General features: G+C 42.7%; 2 protein-coding genes and 1 non-coding gene across 7 annotated transcripts in view; 2 read left to right on the forward strand and 1 right to left on the reverse strand.

The window, feature by feature from the left end:
* Positions 1–23,811, forward strand: part of LOC126564267 (SUMO-activating enzyme subunit 2-A) — a 354,644-nt gene that overhangs the window by 67,884 nt on the left and 262,949 nt on the right. The window lies entirely within an intron of this gene.
* Positions 1,389–22,048, reverse strand: LOC126564640 (forkhead box protein D5-like). 5 transcript variants are annotated; one of them, XM_050221728.1, is made up of 10 exons: positions 21,971–22,048; positions 19,608–19,684; positions 5,209–5,269; positions 3,891–4,335; positions 3,719–3,824; positions 2,063–2,436; positions 1,914–1,992; positions 1,772–1,832; positions 1,612–1,692; positions 1,389–1,513 (listed from the first exon to the last, which is right to left on the reverse strand). In XM_050221728.1, coding segments are annotated over exons 1-10 (1,383 nt in total). In that variant the 5' UTR covers positions 21,972–22,048; the 3' UTR covers positions 1,389–1,415. The 5 variants fall into 5 exon arrangements, with proteins under 5 accessions (XP_050077685.1, XP_050077683.1, XP_050077684.1 ...); XM_050221726.1 differs by having other exon boundaries at positions 1,772–1,847; XM_050221727.1 differs by having other exon boundaries at positions 1,772–1,847; positions 3,719–3,803; positions 3,891–4,356.
* Trnad-guc (transfer RNA aspartic acid (anticodon GUC)) lies at positions 15,801–15,872 on the forward strand. The gene has a single exon. It is a non-coding gene; the product is annotated as a tRNA-Asp (tRNA).

The following is a 23,811-nucleotide window of genomic DNA, read 5'->3' on the forward strand; positions in this document are numbered from 1 at the left end:
AAACGAACACGATCGATTGGGTTTTGGTGTTGGGTGAAGTCCGCCGGGTGCCGGGTGTGGGGGGGCCGTTGATGGGAGGAGGTGTCAATTGGCTTCATCAAGTATACACACAGCACCACTGCATGTGCGTTCCAACACGATCGCTCCCAGTCACGATCAAAAGCGCTTAAATAGCAATTTTTCATCTCCGAATCCCTGAATCTGAACCCTTTTTTAAAGAGATGAGAGTCACAGAGGGGTATGTGTGTATGTGCGGGTTCTCATTTCATCGCTACTTGCAAAAGTTACGCTTACGTTTGCGCGCCGTTTAGTAAAGAAGACGTTTGGATGATCTTGTGCCTGTTGCGGGTACACCGCAGATCGGAAGCGGCGCGTCGGATATGCGATCCTTCTGAAGGTGGATGTGATGAGATGGTTGGTGGAAGATGGAAAGTATGACAAAAATTGCCGACGACAGCCAGCCGACAGCTTTATGATTAATAATCATTTCTATGGAAATTAATCGCCCCAGTACCGCACACCCGACGCCATAGACCACGCGAAGTGTTCACCAATTGATGCGTTAAATCGTTGAAATATTTGTTACCCCTAGGTGAGCTGCTTGAAGGAGGAAGGTGAAATAAATTACTTTGAATCAAGGACAATCCTACCAATGAAACGCAAGAAGTTATTTGTTTATTTGGGTGACAATATTTTACTATACATTATGCTTTATTTAACGCTCACATTGATGTCTGTACAGTAGCAAAATTAATCTTAAAAATTACTAAGAATTTATGTACCTAACGTATTTTAATCCCCTTTTAAAACGACCTCTAGATTCCACTTTCGATCAAGCATTAGTAAATTTGGACGGTAAATTTTAAACTTTCTTGCTTCCTTGAACTTCAATTGCCCAAAGTCCTCGTCACGCGAAGTCAACTATCATTTAGCGAAAAGATTAGCCTCCTGTTTGTAGCGTCTGTGTGTTATTTAATAAATATAAAGCTCTAAATAAAATTGCCCAACAATTGGTCTTCGAAAGAGTCGAAAGAACTTCTGTCGCAAGAATTCTCGGTTACATTCCGGCTTCCGGAAATGTGATGAGTTGATCCTTACGAATGTTTCTAAACAAACAAGACTAACTCTAAAAGGAAGAGCAAATATACATAGCTACGATCGAGTACATTACTTGCCTACACAGTTGATTTGTCTACTTTTTAATTCGATCAAGATCACGATCGCATACGCCTTTGTTGTGGGTCGCTTTAGAAGCTCTCCAAAGATTCGTTCAGCAGCAAACGCCGCCGGTGGTATGAAGACAGTTGCCAGAGGTTTCGCATAAAGCAGTCGCTGCTGCTCGTTTCTGTTTCGCCCGGTACACCTTCAGCTTGGTCTGGAACGCTAAGCACGTTACCGACGTTCACCATTAGCTGTTAGGGTTGAGATAGGTATGTCTTCTGGTAGGTGTTTTGTTGCGACGAGGTAACGCTCATCTGATTCGATGGTTCGTCCTTAACTACCGGAAGTGGCACTGATGAGGGGAAAGAAAAGAACACATAGACGAGGACATATTTTCGGTTACTACTAAACAGCGAGAGGACAATGGGCTAAGCTTGTTGCAGTACTTACAGGTCGTGTCCCAATAGGGATAGTGAGGCTCAAACCGGCGTGCGCAGGGAGGTGTTGTACTGCCCGAAACGGCGAAAGTATCTGTGAAATGGAAATGTAACAGTTACAGACAATTAGTCCTAAAGTGTTCCACCAGTGTCCTCAACCAAACTGAACGTACCCAAATTGTTTGACAGCGACCCGTACGTGTTGATCGTGACAGGCTGTACCGTTTGCTGGAGCTGTGAAAAATTATACTAGATAAAGAAAGGTTGACATACGATCGTCTACGGAAAAAAAAGTTTGACCGCCTTACTACTCACCGGTGTTGAGTAAGAGTAGTTAGTTCGGCTAGAACAGGACGTGTAGCTGCTGAGCTGCGTCGTCGGCATCCAGGGTGCACTGTGGATGGGGGAAACAGAATGCATCTATAACGAGGCTGGTTCAACTACACTCGGCTGACGCTACTAACCCGGCATCGTATCGTGGATACGTCTGATATGGATTCTGTGCAAACACCGGTCGATGACCAAAGTTGCCCGGATTCGTCACGTACGAATCGCCGAACATTTTCGAATAGTGTCCAGTACGGTAGGGACGCTTCATCCGCCGGCGACGCTTGTAATTTCCATTCTCGAACATGTCCTCGTACTGTGGGTCCAGCGTCCAGTAGTTACCCTTCCGTTCGCCACCGCCCTCGCGCGGGATCTTCACGAAGCACTCGTTCAGGCTGAGATTGTGACGAATCGAGTTCTGCCAGCCTTTCTTGTTCTTCTCGTAGTACGGAAATCGCGAGGTGATGTAACCGTAGATTTCACTCAACGTTGCGCGCTTCATTTGAGAGCTCTGGTAGGACAGATAAGCGGTACAAAAGCAAGAGAAGAATGAGCTGATAAGTAGGCATCCTCCACGTGTTACAATAAATTCTACCACTGTATGGGTAATTTATTAAGCGACTCCTAAAGGAACTTTGGGGAACTCTAGGAAATACGATCGAGAGGCGTAATATTTTGCTTCTATTTCACATATTACATAGAGCGAAATTCCAAAACTGTGAGGATAAATGATTTGAAAACATTTTCCATTTCTAAACTGCTAAATAATTTAAGTTGCGATGCATTAATTCCGATTAACTTATGCTATGGAGGTTTACCACTAAACTTTATCATAAAGTAGCACGATTTACCACGGTGTGTTGTGTGTTTGGTTTCTCTTACATATAACCTTCCTCCTACACACTAATAACCTCTGCCACGGCAGAACACACACATGCTCAGGATCCAAGGGTAAAAGATCTGATGCGGCGACATTTGATGATTAAATATAAACTACGATGCGTTAATAATCGTGCTCATTTTCCCTCATAGCTCCAACCTCCCACATTCGGCAAAGAATTTGATCCGACCATCCATCTCCACCCAGCCTAGGCGTTGGGAGGGGACTTCGGAGACACCTCTGCCAAGACTGGCGTTGGATTAAACTGCGATTTATAAATTGTGTTCGCGTCTCGGGAGCCGAAAGCGACCGAACGAGGTTCCTGCTTCTGCTGAGGATATAATTTGTGTCACTACCATCACTCAAACAGGTTGATTGGACCATCCCTGCATGGGGGACACAAATGCTCGGAGACAGTGTGAAAGGGCCACCGGTAAAGTGCCTAACACGGTGTGACCGGCGGGAGAAAGGGAGAAATAATGGTAATGGATGCTGGGGATAGATGGTTGACGTTTCACGTCTTACGAAAGATTGTGAAGACGAATTGCGATCGCCGGTGCTCTAGCGACTCTAGCGGTTCTGTATTTGCACCGTGTGGTTCTGTAGGAAGCAGGCAAATCTGCTCGATCTGTTGCAAGACATTGTTCCGATGCATACTATCGAAGCTCATACTATCAATCATATGCAGCAAACAGTGTTGGAAGAAAATTTGTCAATCTGACGCCACGTTTAACGGAATGAGCTTTTAACGCCAAGATTAATTGTGTGCATCAGTAAGCTACCCGGCGCAATCATGATCTCGATCGTACATCATTTAGCAGGCTTGAGAGTTGAGATTTTCTTCAAAACTGCTATCCTGCTATATTTTCTATCCTACTGCTAACACTAATCCACTACTGAAGGATCGACTTACCTGTATCGCCATCGCTATTAAGGCCACATAACTGTACGGTGGCTTGACGTTCGAGTTCCGACTACCGGTAGGACTTGTGGTGGAGCTGCAATCGTATGTGGAAAGACTGAAGATGTCGTGCTTGTTAATATGAGACACTGAACGGAACGAGATGCTTCACATCTCTACTGACCTGCTGCTATTGTTAGTACCACTGTTGCTGACCGCTGAACCGGCGCCATTGGTGGTGGTGGCGTTTGTGGAGCTCTGATTGCTGGTCGATTGATTCTGGTTGGGCGTGTGGCTATTGTTGTTGTTGGTGGAGTTTGGTTGGGGCAGCGTCGTTGGTATCTGTCCACCATGTAGATCGTCTGATACTAAGCTATTGCTTGGAAGATCGTCAGGGCCTTGTTGGGTGGGTGCCTTGGAAGATAGTGCCAGCGAACCTATATTATGATGAAGTTGCTGTTGTTGTTGCTGCTGCTGTTGCTGCTGCTGATGTTGTTGCTGTGCATGGTGTTGGTGTTGATGATCGGGAGAGCCTCCAGTTTCATCATGCAGCCGCTCGATCACGGTCGGCAGTTGTTGAAGGGAGGAGGGCGAAGAAGATTTCACCTGATCGTACGCTGGTAACGATACTGCAAGGGGATGGTAAGCGTCTGCAATCGGTGCATCATTAGTGTACGTGTGTGTGTGTGTCTGAGATTACAGTATAGAAACATGCATTCAATGATAGGTAGTATGAACTACCAGTTACGATTAAAATACTCCCAAAAATACATCAAATTCTACATGAAAGGTGTTATCATGGTTCTGTACGAGCGTAATATCGCTCTATGGCCACGAAGAGCTGAGGCGCACTACCCGCACAAGATGCTGCCAGTCATCTTCGCCATGGGTTTTCTTCCCTTTCTTCACAGTAGTCCTATCGCGTTACGGACATGTGGCTGCACGAGCGTACACGAGTGCACACCCCGAACATGTATATGCTGTCAAGATGCAGCGTTACCTCCTCTCGGTTGAAGCACAGCAAGTTTTTACGCAACAGAACCGGGGGCTTCGTCGAGGGCTTCGATCGGTTCTTGTTGGCTCATCTCGGCAGAGGGAAAAACGTCAGAGAACGTACGTGTTGATAAGCGATTGAAAAAAGGTCATAGTGGGTCAGTGCAGACTGATAGCATCGTTCATTGGAAAGGCGGGCGAATGGATAGGGCCCGGCCTGGTTGGAATGATGCTCCATTTAGTCCGTTACTAGTGTCAATGGCAATTCTATGCCCATTTGCTGGCGGCCACAGCAATCGATTTAAAGTCTGCTGGTGTCCTTTTTCTAGCGGGAAACTTTTTCTTCTTTATCGATAGAGTTAAGGCTGACAGTACTGGGGAGAACTGTCCGAGAAACCTAGTTACGAACTTGGCCGGCAGTTATTTAATGGAAGCACACAGTATAGACGTTGTATGGGTGTTATCATAAATCCGTTAACAACTGATTCGACGAGATACACAGTACATACCTAGGTGACTTAATACGTTGAAACCCTCTTGCTTGATCTTGGCCGGCATGGTGATGATGTTCTGAAAAAAAAAATACAACAGCATGTTTAATTAATCATAATTCTACAATAAATAATAATAAATCGCAGAGATCGCTACACTTCAGATTGTTCAATGGATTCAATGATGTTTGAAAGTGTATATCCAAGAAATATTCTATAAAAAATATTGTGAACCCTTTCCGAGAAGCTTTTTGGCAGAAGACTGCCATCTTACCGATGGAAATCGTAAACATGAATATTACATCTATTTCCACCTTTTTCTGGGGCTTGAAGATCATTTGTTACTCCATCTTTTTTCGCTGCTGAGGTTAGTTACGAAACTCCTCGACAAAACAATAATTATCACAAGCGCCATCATAAGGACGTCTTTAGATATCGACAGCGAATTTGAAAATCAAAATATTCTTCGCTGATTTTACAAATGCTCTGACGCATGCATGCTAGTTACACAACAATCCACCAGGCTTTACAAAAATCGATTTTCCTTACCAGTTCCTGTTTACATTTTACGATCAACACAGTAGAGTGGCCTAAATCTATTTCTTCTAAGGAACGGTGGGATTTGAATTATTGAATTGCGTCTAGAAGATAAAAGTTGATGTAAAACTCGTCTAAACTCGTTTCGGTCATAGCTACTCCAAATCGAATGAACAATCTGTAACATTTTTAGTGTAAATAGAAGACATGATACAGAAGACGATGAATAGTTTAATAGACTGATGGGACACGCGAACCATTCCATGAAAATTTTTGAAAGTAGTCCAGTTGTGTGATCCTTTCGAAGCACCATAATGAAACATTATTATAGTACGTTGTTTTACTTTATATTATAAGCGATAAAATGTATAATATTTCAACTGACATGTCATGAGAGTTCCCAACCCCCAAAACAGTTCCAAGTATGTTGTGTGCACTCGCGTTATTGTTGACCTAACGATGGCGCAATAGTAAACACATCAAGTGCAGCGTGTGCGAAAACAAAATGGCACCAAGTTGCGACGGTGGGCGAAATCTACCTTTCTCGCAGCTGAAAAGTAAGACGGAAAAAGAGGAATCAATATTGTTGCCCCAGACCAGGACGCATCTCACGTCGGCACTGGGAAGATATACCGCGGTGAAGTGATTTAATTACGCCCATAAATCACTCCCAATCGGCGAGGCCATTACGTGCCACGGATTGGGTTGGCTTCGCGGTCGGTCACTGCGGTCGAATCATTACGGATCCCAGTTTCATACACCGTCCGTTTCCTCTTGTAATCTGCACAGTATTTGCAATACACGGCTAACGGATGCACCACGAGGCAATGACTTGCTGTGCATGCGAAGGCACTGCTGTGTGTTGCACGATCGGATTTGGAATTTCCGTTTTTTTGTGTTTGTTTCGTGCACGCTTGATCAGCATCATGGCGGTCGTTCTCAGATCTGTTTCCTCCGGAAGAAAATGGAACTCAACGTGGGGCTGCTAACGTGATTACGTGACAACACACGATTTCGTTGCAAAATGGTAACAGTATTGGACTCCACCGGCAAACGCATTACGTCTATCATCTGTCCAGCTGGAAGAAAAGCCAAGACACCCACGTCAGTGTGTATGGCTGTCGAACTCATAACAAATGCACCACTCCCGGCAGCAATCATCAACCGCACGGCGGTGCAAAACGGTTCTGTTGTGACGCGCTTCGTCGTCTGGAAAATGGACGAAAAGGCACGCACGCTTCACGGAAGTTCATTCTTGGGGAGAAATTTTGCAAGCTTCGCAGGATTTTGGACTCTTTTCATTTTATTACGCTGTATTGTTACGTGCATCACATAGTTATAAAAGAACTTGTTTTGCGAAATCTCTCAAGGTTGATGTGATCAATTTTATACTCAATCTAAAAAAAGGAATAAAATGGCGTCATGTGGTAAATAGACGTTCTGTTAAAAAGATGGGTTCAATGAATAATTAAATTTATTTGCAGACGAATACAACTCTGAAACCACACTTCATGCTGCAAAAGTGCATTTCTGAATGCATTTTATAGCTGCTTGAAATAAATCACACAGAAGTGGAAAAAATTAGGAAAAATAACTGAAGCATGAAAATACCTTCCACGGTAACAGCATTCCCGAGACGAGATAAACAATTATTCCGCAATTAAAAATTAGCACATACAGCACAACACACACGCACACACATTCGTTCGGTTGCATTTTTTCCTCGGGTTTGTATTTTTATTGTGCGACGCATTCCCGATAAAACGAACCCAACGAGCATTGGGGAGCAAGCTGTGGCACACTCCTTGAACCATTTTCGCACGCAAATCTTTATTTTTATACCTCAAGATCACTCCCCAGCCACCGCATCGGCCTAGTGGCCGATGCTGTCTGAACAGGCCGATAAAACTTATTCTTTTCTAGGTCATCTAGGTACGGGGCGGTGATCGATGACTTTTCTTTTTTAAAAAAAAAATATTGCACCCATAACGTCCGGCAAACGGTTTGAGCGATTACTTGTGCCGCATAAATAGCACGGGAAGGACTAGAATGTCCTGATTTTCTCACGGAGATCACACACTGACATTGGGAATCGAAAAAAGGGGCCACAACGAGGTAACGTCAGCCCATGTGTAAGCGGAGAACTCAAACACAACCTGATCTGATCGCTAGGCGCTTGGGGGTGTAATGTGGTGACACAGATAACAACAATTCTGCGAAATTTTCTAGCACGAGCCACTCGGTGCTGGGATGAAATCATCCTCTCTTTTATACTTCGCTGTCTTCTTCGATTCCAGGAGAAATAGAAAACCTTAATATAATGTGCTGTGCAAGCTGGAAGCAAGTGAAGGTAACGATCTAGACGGCTTTTTACTCGGATAGCACGGATATTTTAATGTCAAGTAGAGATCAACACGTGCACCGACCACCGACGATGGGACGGCCAAAGCATGGATGGATTTAATTTCAAACCCACAACAAGTGTCAGATGGGTTTTGCATCTTTTCTGCAGTCGTCTATTTTATGCAGTATGGCCATGACGACTTGGTTCGAGTATTTAAGCTGAATTTTTTTAAAGCTTCCGAACATACATGTGCATAGGAAAGGCTTAAAAATTAAAACAGCTTAAAGAATTCTTATAATAGAATAGTTAAAATTAATCAAAAGCACCAAAAAATATACAAAAACAAAAGTAAGTAGTTTAAAATGAATTTCTGATATTAATAGGAATTTTCGAGTATTTCAATTCTATCTTGCTTTTTTTCAAACACATCCCAGCACTCCCATGCAAATCACTCTCACCAAATACCGTGTGTTACAGACAGTTCGACACGAATGAAAGCATTCCGTCTGAATGAATAAATTGCTCGAGCGTGGTTTTGATCCATTAGATCGTGATTGATGGCAGTTTCTGGCGTTGCGTTGACGTTCATCGGAAAAATTTCCTAGCAATTTGACTACGATCCTACGATCATGATCCTGTGTTTGAGGTGGGGTTGTTGGTGATTTTTTTTACTGTTTTTTATTTTATTTTCGAACAACATTTAATCGTAACGGACTGGTAGTTATTTTCAAAGAATTCCTTAAGCATATAAAGACAATATTCGTAGAGTTTAAAATTAGTTAAAAAATGAGCTAGGATAAAACTTTAAATAAGCTGTCGTTTTACTATTTTATAATTAAACAAAAAAAAGAGCATTTTTATCGTCGTAAGAAATCAGATATGATCTCCACCACTACCGATCCACTTTCCTCATACTGACCAGCGTGTCAGCACATTTCATCGACTGTCACTAAATTACAAGCTAACACGAAACAGTCAACACCGTTTTACGGTTGCAGCTAACGAAAATATTTACATTTGTATCAGTCAAATAATTTAGATTGATAACAAACGGGCGAAAATGTTGGCCCACCGTCAGCATCTCCCATTGCATTCGGGCTGATGTTTTGCCTTTCTTTCTATAGGACATTTTGCTTTATTGGTTTGCCCTTTCGACGACAGAAGGTAAGTGTGGCTAGAGGCATTAGGCATCTCCACGTGACCTTCTGACCGAGTTTTTTTTTTCTTTTCACACCTTCCCACATGGTGAGTGGTGAGAATAAAATGTGAGTAAAATAAAGCGTGTGGCAAGAAACAAGGAAACATAAACAAGGTGGTTAAGCTCCGTACCATTCTAGTCATCCAATTTTTATGACCATTTTGTTGTACAATTTCTAATTTAAGAGAGCAAAGCAAAGCCATAAATCTTGCGCTTAAATGCGAGCTCCGGCTAGGTCCGGGCAGAACTAGGACGAGAGTTGATTATGCTATTTCTCTTTGCCGGGAAGGGAAAACGTTCAGGACATATTTTTTGGTTTAGCATATTTGACATTGCACGATTTGCGCGAAGCTTTACGTTTCCTGTGCTGTGCTGCTCTTGTGCTGCTGGATGATGCATTTTCGGTGGTAAATCGAAATTTTTAACTTGATGTTGACTGTAAAACAACAAGGAACCCTGACCGCCGACTTCGTAAATTATCCACTGTTGGCACTTTCCATTGGTAGCTGGTATCAAACAAGCACGTTGGGGCTTTTTGCTTGGCTAGCTTTTCTTTTATCTCGCTCTGGATGTGTACGTACTTTCTGTCACTAAAAATCTGACTTTTCCTACCTACTTTAAACGCTTCCGGGCATTACACGGTGTTGTGCCATTATTTCATCCAATTCTTCAGCCGAGGTCGTTGCTGAAAACCCCGCACTAACACACATACTCTCTATCGATCATCAAGCTCTGGGCTGCTGAAAACGCCACGGCGCAGTTGCAGTTGGTTCGCCTTCGACAAACCGTCTATTCTGCGCAATTTCTTATCGCAATGGTGGCAACGAATCGATCGTGCACAGTAGTTTGCGCGGCAAAGAGATGTGTTTCGCTGATAGTAACCGAATGCACATGACGCATTGTGCCTGGCCCACCATCCGCCAGCTCGATCCACCCGATTCCAAACCATATTATCGCTCGAGACTTACTGCCCGCAAATCGATGGCTCGTAACAATCGCAGCACGGTTCTAACGTTTCTGGAGCGTGTCAAACTGGCGACAAATTAGATTTTTTCTTTCCTTTTGTTCTCTGAATGCTACGCGAAGGTCAGCAGACGGGTGTTTGAACCCGTCGGGACACGATATCGATTCGCAGCAAGAAATTGGAGACGGAAGAAAAGCACGAACGGCGTTGGCAATGAATGGAATTTCTCTGCAGCAAACATGATCTTCACAGCTGCACGAGCGATGCAGGTTTCAATTTAAATCAAGGGTCACCAATATTCGAAAAGTCCCACAAGTTCCAGGGCACACGTAGACACCCGACGACCTGACGACCACAAACGACAGGAACCCTCGGCCGAGACCTCAGAAGATGACAGGCCGCGGAATCTGGAGGTGTTGTCTCCTCGTTTTCGGTGGGATTTACATTTCCGCCCTAATCCCAGTGCTGCCAGTCGATGATATGTCCACAGGCGGGTTGGCTCGGTGCTTTGCTGGCAGATGCATTTCAATCCGGAACAGGGCGAGAGGGCGAAGGAAACGCGAAGAATTCCTGTTGGACTTACTTTGCCTTTAGCGTCTGCGGCTGCTTGCGGCCTTAGAGTGCAACGCTTTATGATTCATGTGCGCGGTAAAAATAACAAACAATTGTCATCGCGGAATGGTAATCGATGACAAATGTTGCTGCTGCTGCTGCTGCTGCTGTGTGCAGAATGTTTGCCCGCAAGTACGAGGTTGCGAGTTATCATAGAAAACAAAAATGAAACCGACAGGTTGTACTGTTGATAGGGATTCATTAAAAATAGCTGAGGAAGAGAGCGGTTTCAATTGCTTTTAAGGTTGAATATGCTAATAACTGTCGATTTCATTAAGTTGGCCGTAAAAATATGCAACTAGCACCTAAACAAATCTGATGATACATGATCGTTAAGATAATTTGAAGAACTTTCATCATTTTTTTCGTCTCATTCGATATGTACTCCGATACAATTTGTCATAATTTTGCAACGACAGGTACATTAATTAAAATGTTGTTCACACATCAAGCGATAGAATGAACCACGATCGTGTCAGGGCGCCTCCTCTCACAGAGTGTGGTGATAATTTTATGACAATCTATTTGTTTCGTGCCCCTTGCCCCCACCGAGACAGTCAACCGGAACGTGTGAATGGGTGTATTTTAATACTTTTTAATTTGTTGAAAATTAACTATCAAAACGGGCCCAGATCATATTTCCATCATCGTTTAGCAGCGACGAACGCATAAAGAAGTAAACATTCTCTGGTGGATTATTTTAATTTCGATATGTTCGAATGTGTAGAGCAAAAACGGTTAAGGAACTGCTTTCGGTGGTTCGGTAAGAGTGTATTGATTTACGAGGGTAATTATGATGGAGACCGGTGACGAAAATACGACACATTTTTATCCCGTTTTATGGTAGGATCATAAAATTTGTGATTACTTTACACACACACACACACACTCGGAGGGGGGGATAAATTGAACTTCGAACAAGGAAAGATCATTATTACGAATGATGACATAGTGTTAAAATAAATAGATAATGTTTTTAAGATAATTTGGGAGAAGATTGGTTTACAGGGTTTCGGGAGGAATATGATACGTTATAACTTAGACCAAAGAATGCATTAAATCTAAAATTTGGCTGTCAAATTTCTTTTTGTTAAGACAGATTTTCAATTATCCTTCCTTTTTTTTGCTGGTCCTTGGTATTGTATTCTATAAATTGTAAATTTACTTGAAGTTTGTCTGCCCTAATGCCACACAAAACTATACTTAGCATCTTAGCTTATGACCAAAGCATAAAGAGCTTAACTTAATTTGGCAGTGGGAAAATATGGAGGCGGAGAAGATATGACGAGAAAGGATCGGAAACGAGCAAGGTAGAAAGTTAGGGAAAGACGAAAATCAAACAGATTACACGAAGAATTGAACAGGCCCATGACACGTACTAGAATATTATTACGGACAACTGCGAAAGTGCGGCTAGCTTCCAACGCTTCTAGGCGTTGGAAGTTACAAGCAAGTTACAGCACCTGTATTCGTAATCAGACAGGCCGGAGAAATGATCACCGAGGTGTTTACGAAAAAAGAAACCCTGCAATGGAACCTCTGAACGATCGATGTGAGGAATCCTGGCTGTTAGAGACCAAATATTCCTGTCTTGATCTGATCAACGAACACCTCGATGCACAAGCAACTTTTCGCAATTTCGCGAGCGATCTCTGGCGATTTTTTCAGCATACCCAAGATTAACACGAACTAAATATGAGGGCAAAAGGTGAGACCACAGCCATGCCAGGCTCCGAGATCCTTAACTCGAGACAAAACGGATGCCGGATTCATGCCCCGCCAAGAAGGTATTTCAGGGCAGCGACTCCCAGTTCGTCTCGGGGCGACGAGGAAGCAGAGCGAGTTCGTTGGCTGGAACAGGAGAAGGGTGACCTGTCGGAGATCGGGAGCCTACACGGATGGGAAGCTGCAGCTAGGGATGGAGTTTCCTTGAAATCTATTGTTGACCGGGCCATGTCACGACGACGTGCTCTTTAAAAGAGCAGGCCAACATGAATGAGAGAGTGAGAAGACAAAACGAAAATAATATGAGATTACGATGTAATCTAATGTAAAATTTTACGGTAAGGAAACTACATTCACACTAGAAGGAGAAATTATCTAGCATTAGTTTAAAGATTGGTGATCTGATGTCCACATACCAGCATAGACAACATTCTATGCTGGTATGTATGTTGCTTTTAAATTGTTCTATGCAATTGCGTGTTCAAGTCTCTGAACAAGAACTTGTTTTGACAAGCTAGACCATTTTCTCTGATCAAAATTAAAGAAGTTTATAAAAACTGTAACAAATATTTGAAAAGCTTCATCACACAAATTTGTAGTCAGTTCCAGATCATCTCAACGATGATTAGGAAGACATTAATAATGTGAAGGCTGTAACAGCCTTAGAAAATGGATCGTGTGTTAAAATAAACAATTAAGCTGACAATGATTGCAAGGTTCCTTAAAGATGTGAATGCCAAAATAATATAAAATTCGTGTAAGATATTTTCAAAAAATTAGAATCGCACTTATAAAACCACTTTACAATTTATAAAACTCTACATGCAACATAAAATTCAAATCAATTCCGATTCATTTTACAGTACACTTTCTATCATCCTACTTCTCCCTACTAATACTGTCTGAAGCTTAAAACTACAAGATTTCCCTATGTTCTACACACTTCACCAAGCACGAACACAACACAATTCTCGTGATCCATTAATCGATCACGACCTCTTTCACGGCTACACAAGAATGTATCCTTGTATGACAAGGTTATGGAAAACATTATCACTTCATATTTTACGACACCCGATTATGTCGCGGATGATGATTGTCACCGATGAATCACACACAACCCCCTCTTTTTGTCTCATCCCCCAAGTCGTTTCGATGATCCTCATCCGGTACGGATATTCCTTCTTGTTTTCGTACCGTGCCGGCGTTCTGCTTGTCACGTATGTGTCGCTTGATCTCGTGCGCTTGTCCAGTGAACCACGAAAAATTACACACTTTTGTTGGATGATAAAACACACACGCACACAGTCTAGGAGAGGGGGGGGGGGGGGCAAAATAGGGAAACATCTAAGGAAGAAGCGGTGGATGCTTTGGAGCTCATTTGGGACCAGCAAAGATCGCTATTTTTAATGTGTAGGTGTTTCGGTAAGCGATTCGGGAAAATGCTATGCCCGGTGGAAAGGGAGCAAACATTCGGACGAATTTTTTTTTATGTGTGTGTGTGTGTGTGTGTGCTCATATGAACGTGCATGTCTTCTGCTCATCACTCCTCCAAGTGATTCGGGCTGCTGGGTATTCTAATTGAAATATTCGGAACAGCTGTAAAGTTGCTGAGCGCGGGGCGGCACATACGATCCCGTGTAAGCGGACCACTTGAGAACGGTGGACGATGCTACGACACCGGGTGTCGACCCAGTGCAACGGGTCCTTGCGAAAGAGCAAACCGGCGACAACGCACCACCACGGGTCGCGGGGAAAGCCGGCGTTTTTGGGCGAATATAAATGGCAGTCTAATGTTGCCAGTCGGCCGATCGGACACCACTTTGAGGGCTCTTGTCAGGCAAACGTCGTGTTGTGCGTCCACGTTCGGTATGCGTCTTTCGGCTTGATTGAATCACAACTAATGGAGCGAACGGTGACCTTTTTTTTTTGTATTTGTGCTTCCCCGGCAGTACAATTTTCCCACTAGTGCCTGCCCGTGCCGGGGATAATTATTCAAGTGCGAGTGGGAAATGCAACACCACCAGCTTGTTTTCCGGAAGGCATTTAGAGAGTTCGCTTCACTTCCGATACAGTGCGGACGGATCGTTTTCCAATGGTCTCTCGAGAGGGAGTGAGGCCTGAAAGAGTGAGCGAGATAAACCAAAAGAAAAGTGTGGAAAACGTAGAACGAAACGCGTGGCCCAAGGTGCCTGACAGCGAACTAATAGCTGTCGTTTGGCTCATTTACATTGTGTCCGATGACATCTTCGTTTTCGGATGCCGTCTTGCGAGTGGCAGCGCCGAGTTTTGGAACGGTGGGAGAATGTGGGTGTTAATTTTAGCTGCACCGATTTATCAAAACACCAGCCTCCTGTACCTTGTTTGCCTTGCCCACGACGGTTCGACAACATATCGTTGCCGAACCTGGGTTCTGCAATGGGAATTTCATTGCCTTTTAATAGAATTGTATTCCGCTCGGATACTGGCAGCAGTTCGTGGACATAGGTTTTGGTGAAATTGCATTTAACAATATTCAAATACTTTGATGTTATGCAATTTTTACACCAGTTAAATGAATTTCTAAGCTATTTAAAAGCTTAAAATATTGCATAAACATGTTAAAGATCAAGAAATTGATTGATTTCCTCGAGCTGTTAGCAATAAAGGGTTTTTTTTGTTAAGCAGCGCAACATGCCTGAACAGGAATGACATTTACTCACTCTTACTGCATCCGTTCCTTACATTAAAATGGCGGAAAGGTTAAAATGGAAGTCGAAATTAAATCTCAACATATACACGCCCTAAATGAAAGTTGATAAACCTGGAGAATGGGAGAATTTTAATGTTTTCTCCATCCAGTTGGAGTGCAGTAAAAAACACTGGTTTTGGTTCAACCCACACGCAATGTATAATTCCGCGCAAATTACGATTTTGATTCTCTTATGTTTTGCTCTATTTTGCTCTTGAAATAATTACAATTGCTCGAAAGAGCATTTTTTGAATTTATGTATATTGAATTTATTTATTTTCTAAGAAGGGAGCAGGAAAATTGGAAACATGATTCATTGATTGCAGTGTATTTTCTACTCTATTTCAATATTTTCTATTTTTGTAACATTATTACACCATATTCGCACCTTTTTGATTTTTCTTTTACTAAAAAGTTTGAATTGAGACAAAACTCTAATATTTAATACGTAAGACGCATGAAAGCATCTGTAGATCCTTTAACACTTTGTTGTTCGACTTCCTCGATAGTATAGTGGTCAGTATCCCCGCCTGTCACGCGGGAGACCGGGGTTCGATTCCCCGTCGGGGAGAAGAAAATTATTTTTTTCCTTTTCTTTTTGCTCTTATTTGTTAAGTAACACAATCCACATCATAAGGCATTATGAAACGATGTTAAACGTTCATGTTTTACACGTGTTTAGAATTAAATTTTCACTCGCCATTTCGGTCGGGAAAAGGAGGCGTAAATTATGATCCCGGACACTGAAACGCCAGTAATTGCCGTGTGACAACAGTTTTTAGTGCGGCTAATCATTTGTCAACCAACCGCACCCATCCATCCCGAGGGAAGGGACACACACACACAAAGCATACAGAGTGCGGTCGTAAACTTTGTCCCCAATTTACTGACCCACAGTGTAGTGTGTGGCCAATTTAATGGTAGCGCCTTTCTTCTGCACGTGGATATCGCCATTTCGCAGTCCACGGAGCAGCAGCCGCAAGCGCACGCGCTGCCATGTTTGAATTTGCATGGTGGTGGTAGTTTTTCTTCCCCTTAAACAACTCGAAGAAAATTTATGGCCGCGCTTTGGTGAAGTAGCCCGAGCGTGATGGGGAAACAGGTCGTTTTTATTGAAGCGGAATGTCGGAGTTTGTGAGCGTTTTGGGCGGGTATATAAATCATTTCCTAAATTTTATCAACCCAACCAACATACCCCCGAGGTCCTTAATTTCACAATTTACTAACATTTTTCAACCGGTACGCATCCGTTTGAACTTGCTGTTAATCGGTGTATCTAATCAAGAGGCCATTTCGAAGAAGACGGAACGTCCAATGGAAGAGGAATGAAGGAATTTAGCATTCTGAATTTTGAAGTCAGTAGAAAAGATTTTGTAACATGTGTAACGAGCAAATGTGGACATACCTGAAATTATACAATCCATTCTCTTTGGACATGGTTAATCCTTCTAAAAACTGCCGAGGAAACCAAGGCAAACATGGATCCAATGGTCGTTTCTACAAGTCGAGGGATACGTCGTCGATCGGAGTAAATATTAACTGGCTGCAACAATAATCAATATTTTTGTTGCATAAGCCTTTATCGAAGGACTTTCTTATATTTCCAAGATGGAGTAACATTTAATCTTCAAAACACGGCAAAAGGTGGAAGCTAAGATTACAATCAACTTCCAAAATACCTGCCAGGGAAAGCCATAAAATATTTCTGTCGAAAGTTTCGTCAATTTTTTTTTATGCTGCTCCACTGGGGCCATGCTGAACGCGGTCTTAATTTTATACCTTTATGAAATCAACTGATGCTGGTGTCTTATCCGTCTTATGATCTGACGTGGTTATTCTTGTGAAATCATATCATATCAAGATCATGTAAGCTTAATAACACCACATGGCTGTCTAAGAACATTGTACACTAAATTCACCACTTAAATCGATAGTCAACCTATGACCTGAATGTTTGGTCCTATCTGTACAGTGTTTTCAGTGGGATTAACCAAGAACAATCAAAAATAAACATTTTCAACTGCTGCGGGCTAACAAAAGCAAGCAAACTTTGCACAGAAATGAAATTATGATTTAAAAAGCAAAACAAACAAATACCTTCGCATGCGGGATGGTGTCACGGATGTCAACGGTGGGAAAAATTGTGAGAAAATTAGCCTACTTAGTTTGGCGGTTCGTGTCACGGAAACCAATATTTATACGCTAGGTTACCCAATGACATTGTTTTGAAAAGAAGTGCGAAGATCGAATGCGAACCGCACGCGTGCTGAAAACCATGCCGAGAATTGGGAAAAGCTAGGTAAGGAGGTGAAGGATTTGGAAGCAGTGTGTGGGAGGGTGGGATCCTTTTTTTTTGCTTTAACTTATCATTTTTCGGTCCTATAAATTTCCGGTCCATACACCCTCGGCGGCCACCTGTGCATTGGTATGACTCTAAACTCTAATCCCCACAACAGCTTGCCATCCCACGGCAGGTTACTTCACCCACCGAAGATCGTTGAATACCATTGAATCACATAATTCTGCCAAAGCGTGTAAAAAAAGCATACGTATCATCGTGCGTTTGTGCTAGGCAGATCCCAAGAAGACCCCAGAATTAGGTCTAGTTCTGTTCACTATGCCTCGATCGTTCGGAGGGAGACGCTTTTTTTTATCCATTTGTAGTCGCACCGTGTGACACGTATCTTAAATTCACGCCAACGTCCGACCCACACACCCGCAAACACACGCGAGGCCGGTCATTGTTGTCTGATGGGAATTAATGATGTAATTTAGATGACGTTATTTTTATACATTTTCAAACGGTTGCCGGGTTTTCTCTCCAATTTCTCCCGATCTTCCGAAAACCACCGAATCTACATCCACAACAGGATGGTACAAGAACAATGAATGTTGAAGCAGGCGGCTCTTTAGAGAGATACGAAGGGTTTTCGAATGCGAATATTCCTTTCCGATGTAACAAAAAAAAAAAAAAAAAACGAGAACAAATCCGATCTAGCCACACCGAATGGTTGGGAAAAACGATCCATTTCTCTCGTCGCTGGTAATCAGTGTCGGTAATAGGTTAATGAGACGTTTTCCGCTCAATCGACCGCCGACTGAGGACTGCCTCATGCCTTCCGGGGGTGGTGACGATGATGATCTCGTCGAAAAGGGGTCGCGTGCCGGTGAGTTTGTTGCCAAAGTATCGGTTTCAAAGTTTTGGCTGGTGAAAATACACTCCGAACCGTTCCCGGGAAGGGGAACCGAACCGGTAGCTAGGGAACGGATATTCACCATTTCCTACCTGTACCCTGGGGGGGTAAAAGGGAGCATGAAATAGACACCTGTATGTGAGGGTTTTGTTGGCCGGAGAAAGGAAAGTATTGGGAAATGCGAACGAGCATCAATAGAAGAGCGATGTGTCTTTAATTAAGGGTGAATCAGTTGCATCCTTTCGATGGGTTTTGTACCAAAGTGACTTACTGGCTTTTAGGGGAAGGACTCTGTTCAGGATCAAGTGGAACGCTTTCAAGAAGAACGGGGGAATTTGTTACATTTTTTTAAACATACTGAAAGATAAAGGAAATATTCCTCCACGTTCACCAAATAATGGCACACTTTTATTAACCGCAGTCTGCTGCGGCTCATTGGATGCAACCAAAGTAAATAATAACATTTCAAACATAACCACCCAGAACGATTAGATTCTTTGCTCTCTTAGAGGTGGTAGCGTTCGGCTTTTTTTTTTTTATTTACAAATTTGAATGTTTGTTGTGAGTTGGAATGTGTACATAAATTTTGTCAAATAAACAAACAATGCAGTTTAATTTGTATAACACCGGATTCCACGCACAAGCTGAGAATGGTAAACCAATTGAGCTGCCTTCTTTGAGAAGATTTAAAGGATTTATAATGTGTATTGATAAAAATAATGTTTTTTTCAATGATAATAACGGATAGTTCACAATTTGAAAGTGTTTTTGTTAATGTTAATAATGATAGAAAAGCATTAATTTGTATCAGAAGATAGAAAGATAGAGCACAGATAGTCGCTCACTATTCTTTTCAGCATCCTTGCGAAAATTCAAACTCTTCAAATCTTTCGTCTACGATCGTAACTCTGGAATCCTCAGCTAGTCCTCAGCTTTGGTTGACAAAAATTCGTGCGGAGGAGCCTCACAAAGGACTCAAAAGACAGCTCATTTCTCCTGCTTATCTGAAGCAGTTGAGATAGCGAATGACTTTGAAAAATTAGCGAGAATCGGTATAGAAATAGACCATATGGCCTCGGTACTATAAATTATAATTCACTCTTATAACTTACCATCGGAGACCATTTTGTGTCGTATTGCATGGGCCCGTCTGGCGGCGCCATGTCACTGTTGGCGGTTGTCGCCAACACTGGAAGAAAAAGTAGGAAAAAAAGGCAAACTATTATTCACATGAAACATTTTTATGTTAAAATTTAAATTGATATTGAAGAAAAGAAACTTTGCACAATCGTTGTACAATCGTATTCTACACTATTATGTATTTTTATTAGCTAAAAAAAAAGATCGATCCAAAATCCTACTGCAACAAAGTATCCTTTTCACAAACACAGCAACGTTGGCGTCGAAATTTGATCCTTTAAATGTACACCCCTTTTGCACCAAACAGCAACAGGTATTTCGCAATAGCGTCAGCAGTCCTGTCTGATGTCCCCGAGCGTTTCATAATGGTAAGTCACAGTCAACAGCGGCAGATCAACAGGATCTCAACGTAATTGAGAAGTCTTGTCAGATGCGATACGTCCAATCAAGAATTTCGTCAATTAGAGCACAACGCAAAACAACGGCGTAAACAGCATCCAAATTCAATCAAAATTTTGCTTAATGGATCATTAACGAATGCTTGGGAATGTTGGGAAATTTTAAACGAAAAAGAAGCATGAAAAACAATTCAAATTGGCAATTATTTTGCATACGCCTTAAAATTTCTTTTCTTGGCTTAACTTGGCCTTCTATAGGTCAGTCCAGCCTCAAAGCTACTGGGGGACGATCCGGATGGAATTTGAATCCCGGGTCCTGCCCCGGGAAATTGGATTCAGGCGATTGTATGAGTCAAAGATCTTTGCTTTAATAATAGCAATTAAATACATATTGCATCGCTTGTTCTGCTTAAGTATCGGATCAAACGTTTTATAGATTTGGCTGTAGTTTATGGCTACATTGCCAGAATGCCAGGAAATATGCACTAAAATCCATTCATTCGCAATTATTCGCTACTTACTCCAGGCCCAATCTTACAGCACACCTCAAATTTAAACCCTTCCAGGACGTAATTTCCAAATACATTCATCCCCTTCAAAATGTTCTCAAATGATGCGCCTCCTGCCTTGCAGGATGCGCCATAATTCATAGTGATTGGACACCAAAAAGTATCATCCCATAGCAGACACACGCTCTGTGCGAATCATTATCAACAGTGTCCAGCAAAACCAGTCGGTAGGAAGAAGAAAAGAAAACGAATCTTCGGACAGAATGAAGCTGAAAATCTGTTCTTCACCGTTTTGTGGAAAATTCTTGTTTTTTTTTTTGTTTGTACTTTTGGTCAAAGTTCGTTCCTCTTTCATTCAAGTGATATGGTGCTGAAGCACCAGCTTATCAACGATGTTCTCTTTTTGTTCGCTTCCCATTTCAAATCTGGCTGACGAACGTATTTATTTTTCGGGGGTAACCGACCGATTCGTATTGCCGTTGTTCACGCAAATGTTTTTTTTTTTCCGGTGACCAACGCACATAATTGATATTTGTTTTTGGTATAGAAAATCAAACATGCCGGATTGGGGTACATCATCGCGTTAATCGCAATCTCTCCTCGCAAGCGGGTTGAGATGAAGCGCATAATATTACCACACCCAGCCCGTATGATGGCGTATTGTGTTTTCGGCAGGCTATAAAGTGTGGAAAGAAATTATAAACAAACAAACAGTTTGTTTAATGTTGTTCAAATGCTTGCAATGGGGTGCTGGGGAAAGTGTTTTCGTTTGTTTTTTTATTCGTGAATTAGTATTTATCCTTCCTGCAACTGTACGGTATCAGGTGTAAAAGCACATTTAATTCTATACTGTTTTAGTGTCCAACTAGAGAAGTTCTACTAGGTTCTAATCGGTTTGCTTCCGTTCGGGGCTTAGGTTGCGAGCGCCATCGCTAGCTTTAGTTGCAGCCAGCATGATAGCAACACGTGCCAAAGAGGGAAAATGCAATCCTTCGGACCATTGCTGCACTCGATAGCGAAGTGCAGATTGATGCCTGCTGTATGCACCTAGACGGTGGACAATAGTTGCAGGCAGGGGCCGAGGCCAGATAAGCAGATACATTAATAAAGTGCAGTGCGAAGGTGCGTCAAGCCTAAAGCACAATGCGTCGTCGTGGATCGTACGTGTGCAACTGCAGATGTGCATTCAACAAAAGGACTGTCAACAACTAGAAGGGTTTGATGATAGCTCGCCACCTAATCAGCAGTGTTTGTTGATTTTGGTAGAATGTGACACTTAGTACACGTTTTGGATGGGTTAGAAATGTTGCCAAAACCGTGCAAGAATAATGAATGGGGAAGGCTTAATCAGTCCAACCAATTTTTTCATTCAAACATTAAAGAAACCCCATATTGGAATGGATAAGATCATTATACTATTATACTTACTGTAGTCGATTTCACTTCCAATGAGTATTGTAGAAATTTTAAGGCGTTTGTTTCACACCTTTTGCAGCGTAAGTTCGCACAAGGGTTTTTGATCTCAAATCCGTCACTCCGGTTGAGTTGTCGTCCGACAATCTACACCACTGCAAGCAATATCACACCAAACCAACTTAAAAGAGCTTTCTCGTTTAAGCTTCCCGCAAAAATCGCCAAAATCCCAAAACTAGGATTTCCTATCCGAAAATGGCACGTTGCACCTTTGGTGATTTTTAATTATTAAGTTAGTTTTATTCCTTAGTCTGCAAACGTACACGTCGGTAGAAAAGGCAACTTGGGCCGAGGGATGGCTCCGTTCGGTTTTGTTGCCGTTTCAGCACAAACGGATTCTAGCACACACAAACACACAACACGTTAAATGCACACGCTTCCACGCTAATAGACAGATTCGCCAATTTTTTCAAAGTTACACCGTCTACCGATGTTGCCGAAGTTGTTGGCAAAACACACACTCGGACAAGATTACCACTATGATGGAAAATTTCAATAATTTTCCGTCATGCTTTAGGTGTGTAAGGAATTAAAATTTTCACACACTTCCTCTCTCTCTCACACACACAAACACGCACCTGCTAGCTTTATCGCTTCACTTTCAGAACGAAAACCACGAAAACACTTTCCGGAGAACACAAGAACACACGATCACACGATTCCACCCCCTAGCCGAACACTATAGTTCGGGGTTCGACGCGGCACAAAGAGCGTACTGCAGGCACCAGCGTTGTTTACTTAACGAAAACTGCCAGCTTACTAACTGAGCACTGTGTTCACTTTTTCGCTTTTACCAACCCCCAAACAAGCAAGGGCCAGCAGCAGCAGCAGCAGCAGCAGCGAACCTACCGGGGAATTCATTACGGGCTCGCGCTCGCCGACCGGCCGAGATCGCGGTTTTCCGAAGAAGAGCGAACGAAACGACGCGATGATCGGGATCGTGCGAGTGCGAGAACAGCACACCACTACACAATCGAACCCACGGCGAATGAACGCTTCCTCGTCGTCGTGTGTGCGAGGGTGCGATTGCCTTTAGCGCCTCGGGGGTGGTTTTCGTTATTCGATAGTCTAGGATGCGCACAGATCTTCCCTTTGCATGTGTATGCTTGCGAGGCAATACGAGTGCGCGTATCCCTTTCTCGTTTTTGAGTCTTTTTTTTGTGCGGAGGAAAATTTGACCCAAAGTCGCTTCCTAAACGTTTTACAAAAGGACCAACGAGTCCTTCGAGTGGGCTGCGTCGTTTACACAATGTGATCGATTTCAAGTGTTTTTCGTACGCTTGTTTGACCGTTTTAGGTAAAGAGGTAAGGAGGAAGAGCAGCAAAAAAAAAACGACTCCGTTCGTCAACTTTGTGCGTAGGCATTATTGCTTGGCACAGTTCAAAGTCTTAAATTCCGTACCGTGAGCAGCAGCAGCAGCAGCGCCAAGTAGGAAGCTTTTCTTTGCCCACTTCTGGAAAATGCTAACCCCAGCAGAAAGCTTGGCAGAGTACTTACAACGGTTTGTAGTTTTTCTTCTTGCTGCACCTGACACACCATGGTGGCAGAAAAAGGGGCAGCTTTACCAACGCCTAGCCAGGCCAGAGAACTTGCCACATTGGCCTGTGGGGTGGGTTTTGAAAGTGGGTTACCAGCTTTTCATTTTTGTGGACGTCTTTTACCCTTCTTTACCAACACCCCCCTGCGGTGTCTTTCCCTCCGCTTCCCACAACGAGTAGTACAAACTAACGTAGGAACAAGAGACTTCTTGGAAAGTAAGGCGTATCGGTTTATACTACCGTTGTAAATAATTCAG

The sequence above is a fragment of the Anopheles maculipalpis genome, chromosome 3RL (genome assembly GCF_943734695.1).
Source record: "Anopheles maculipalpis chromosome 3RL, idAnoMacuDA_375_x, whole genome shotgun sequence".
Classification (NCBI taxonomy): Eukaryota; Metazoa; Arthropoda; class Insecta; order Diptera; family Culicidae; genus Anopheles; species Anopheles maculipalpis.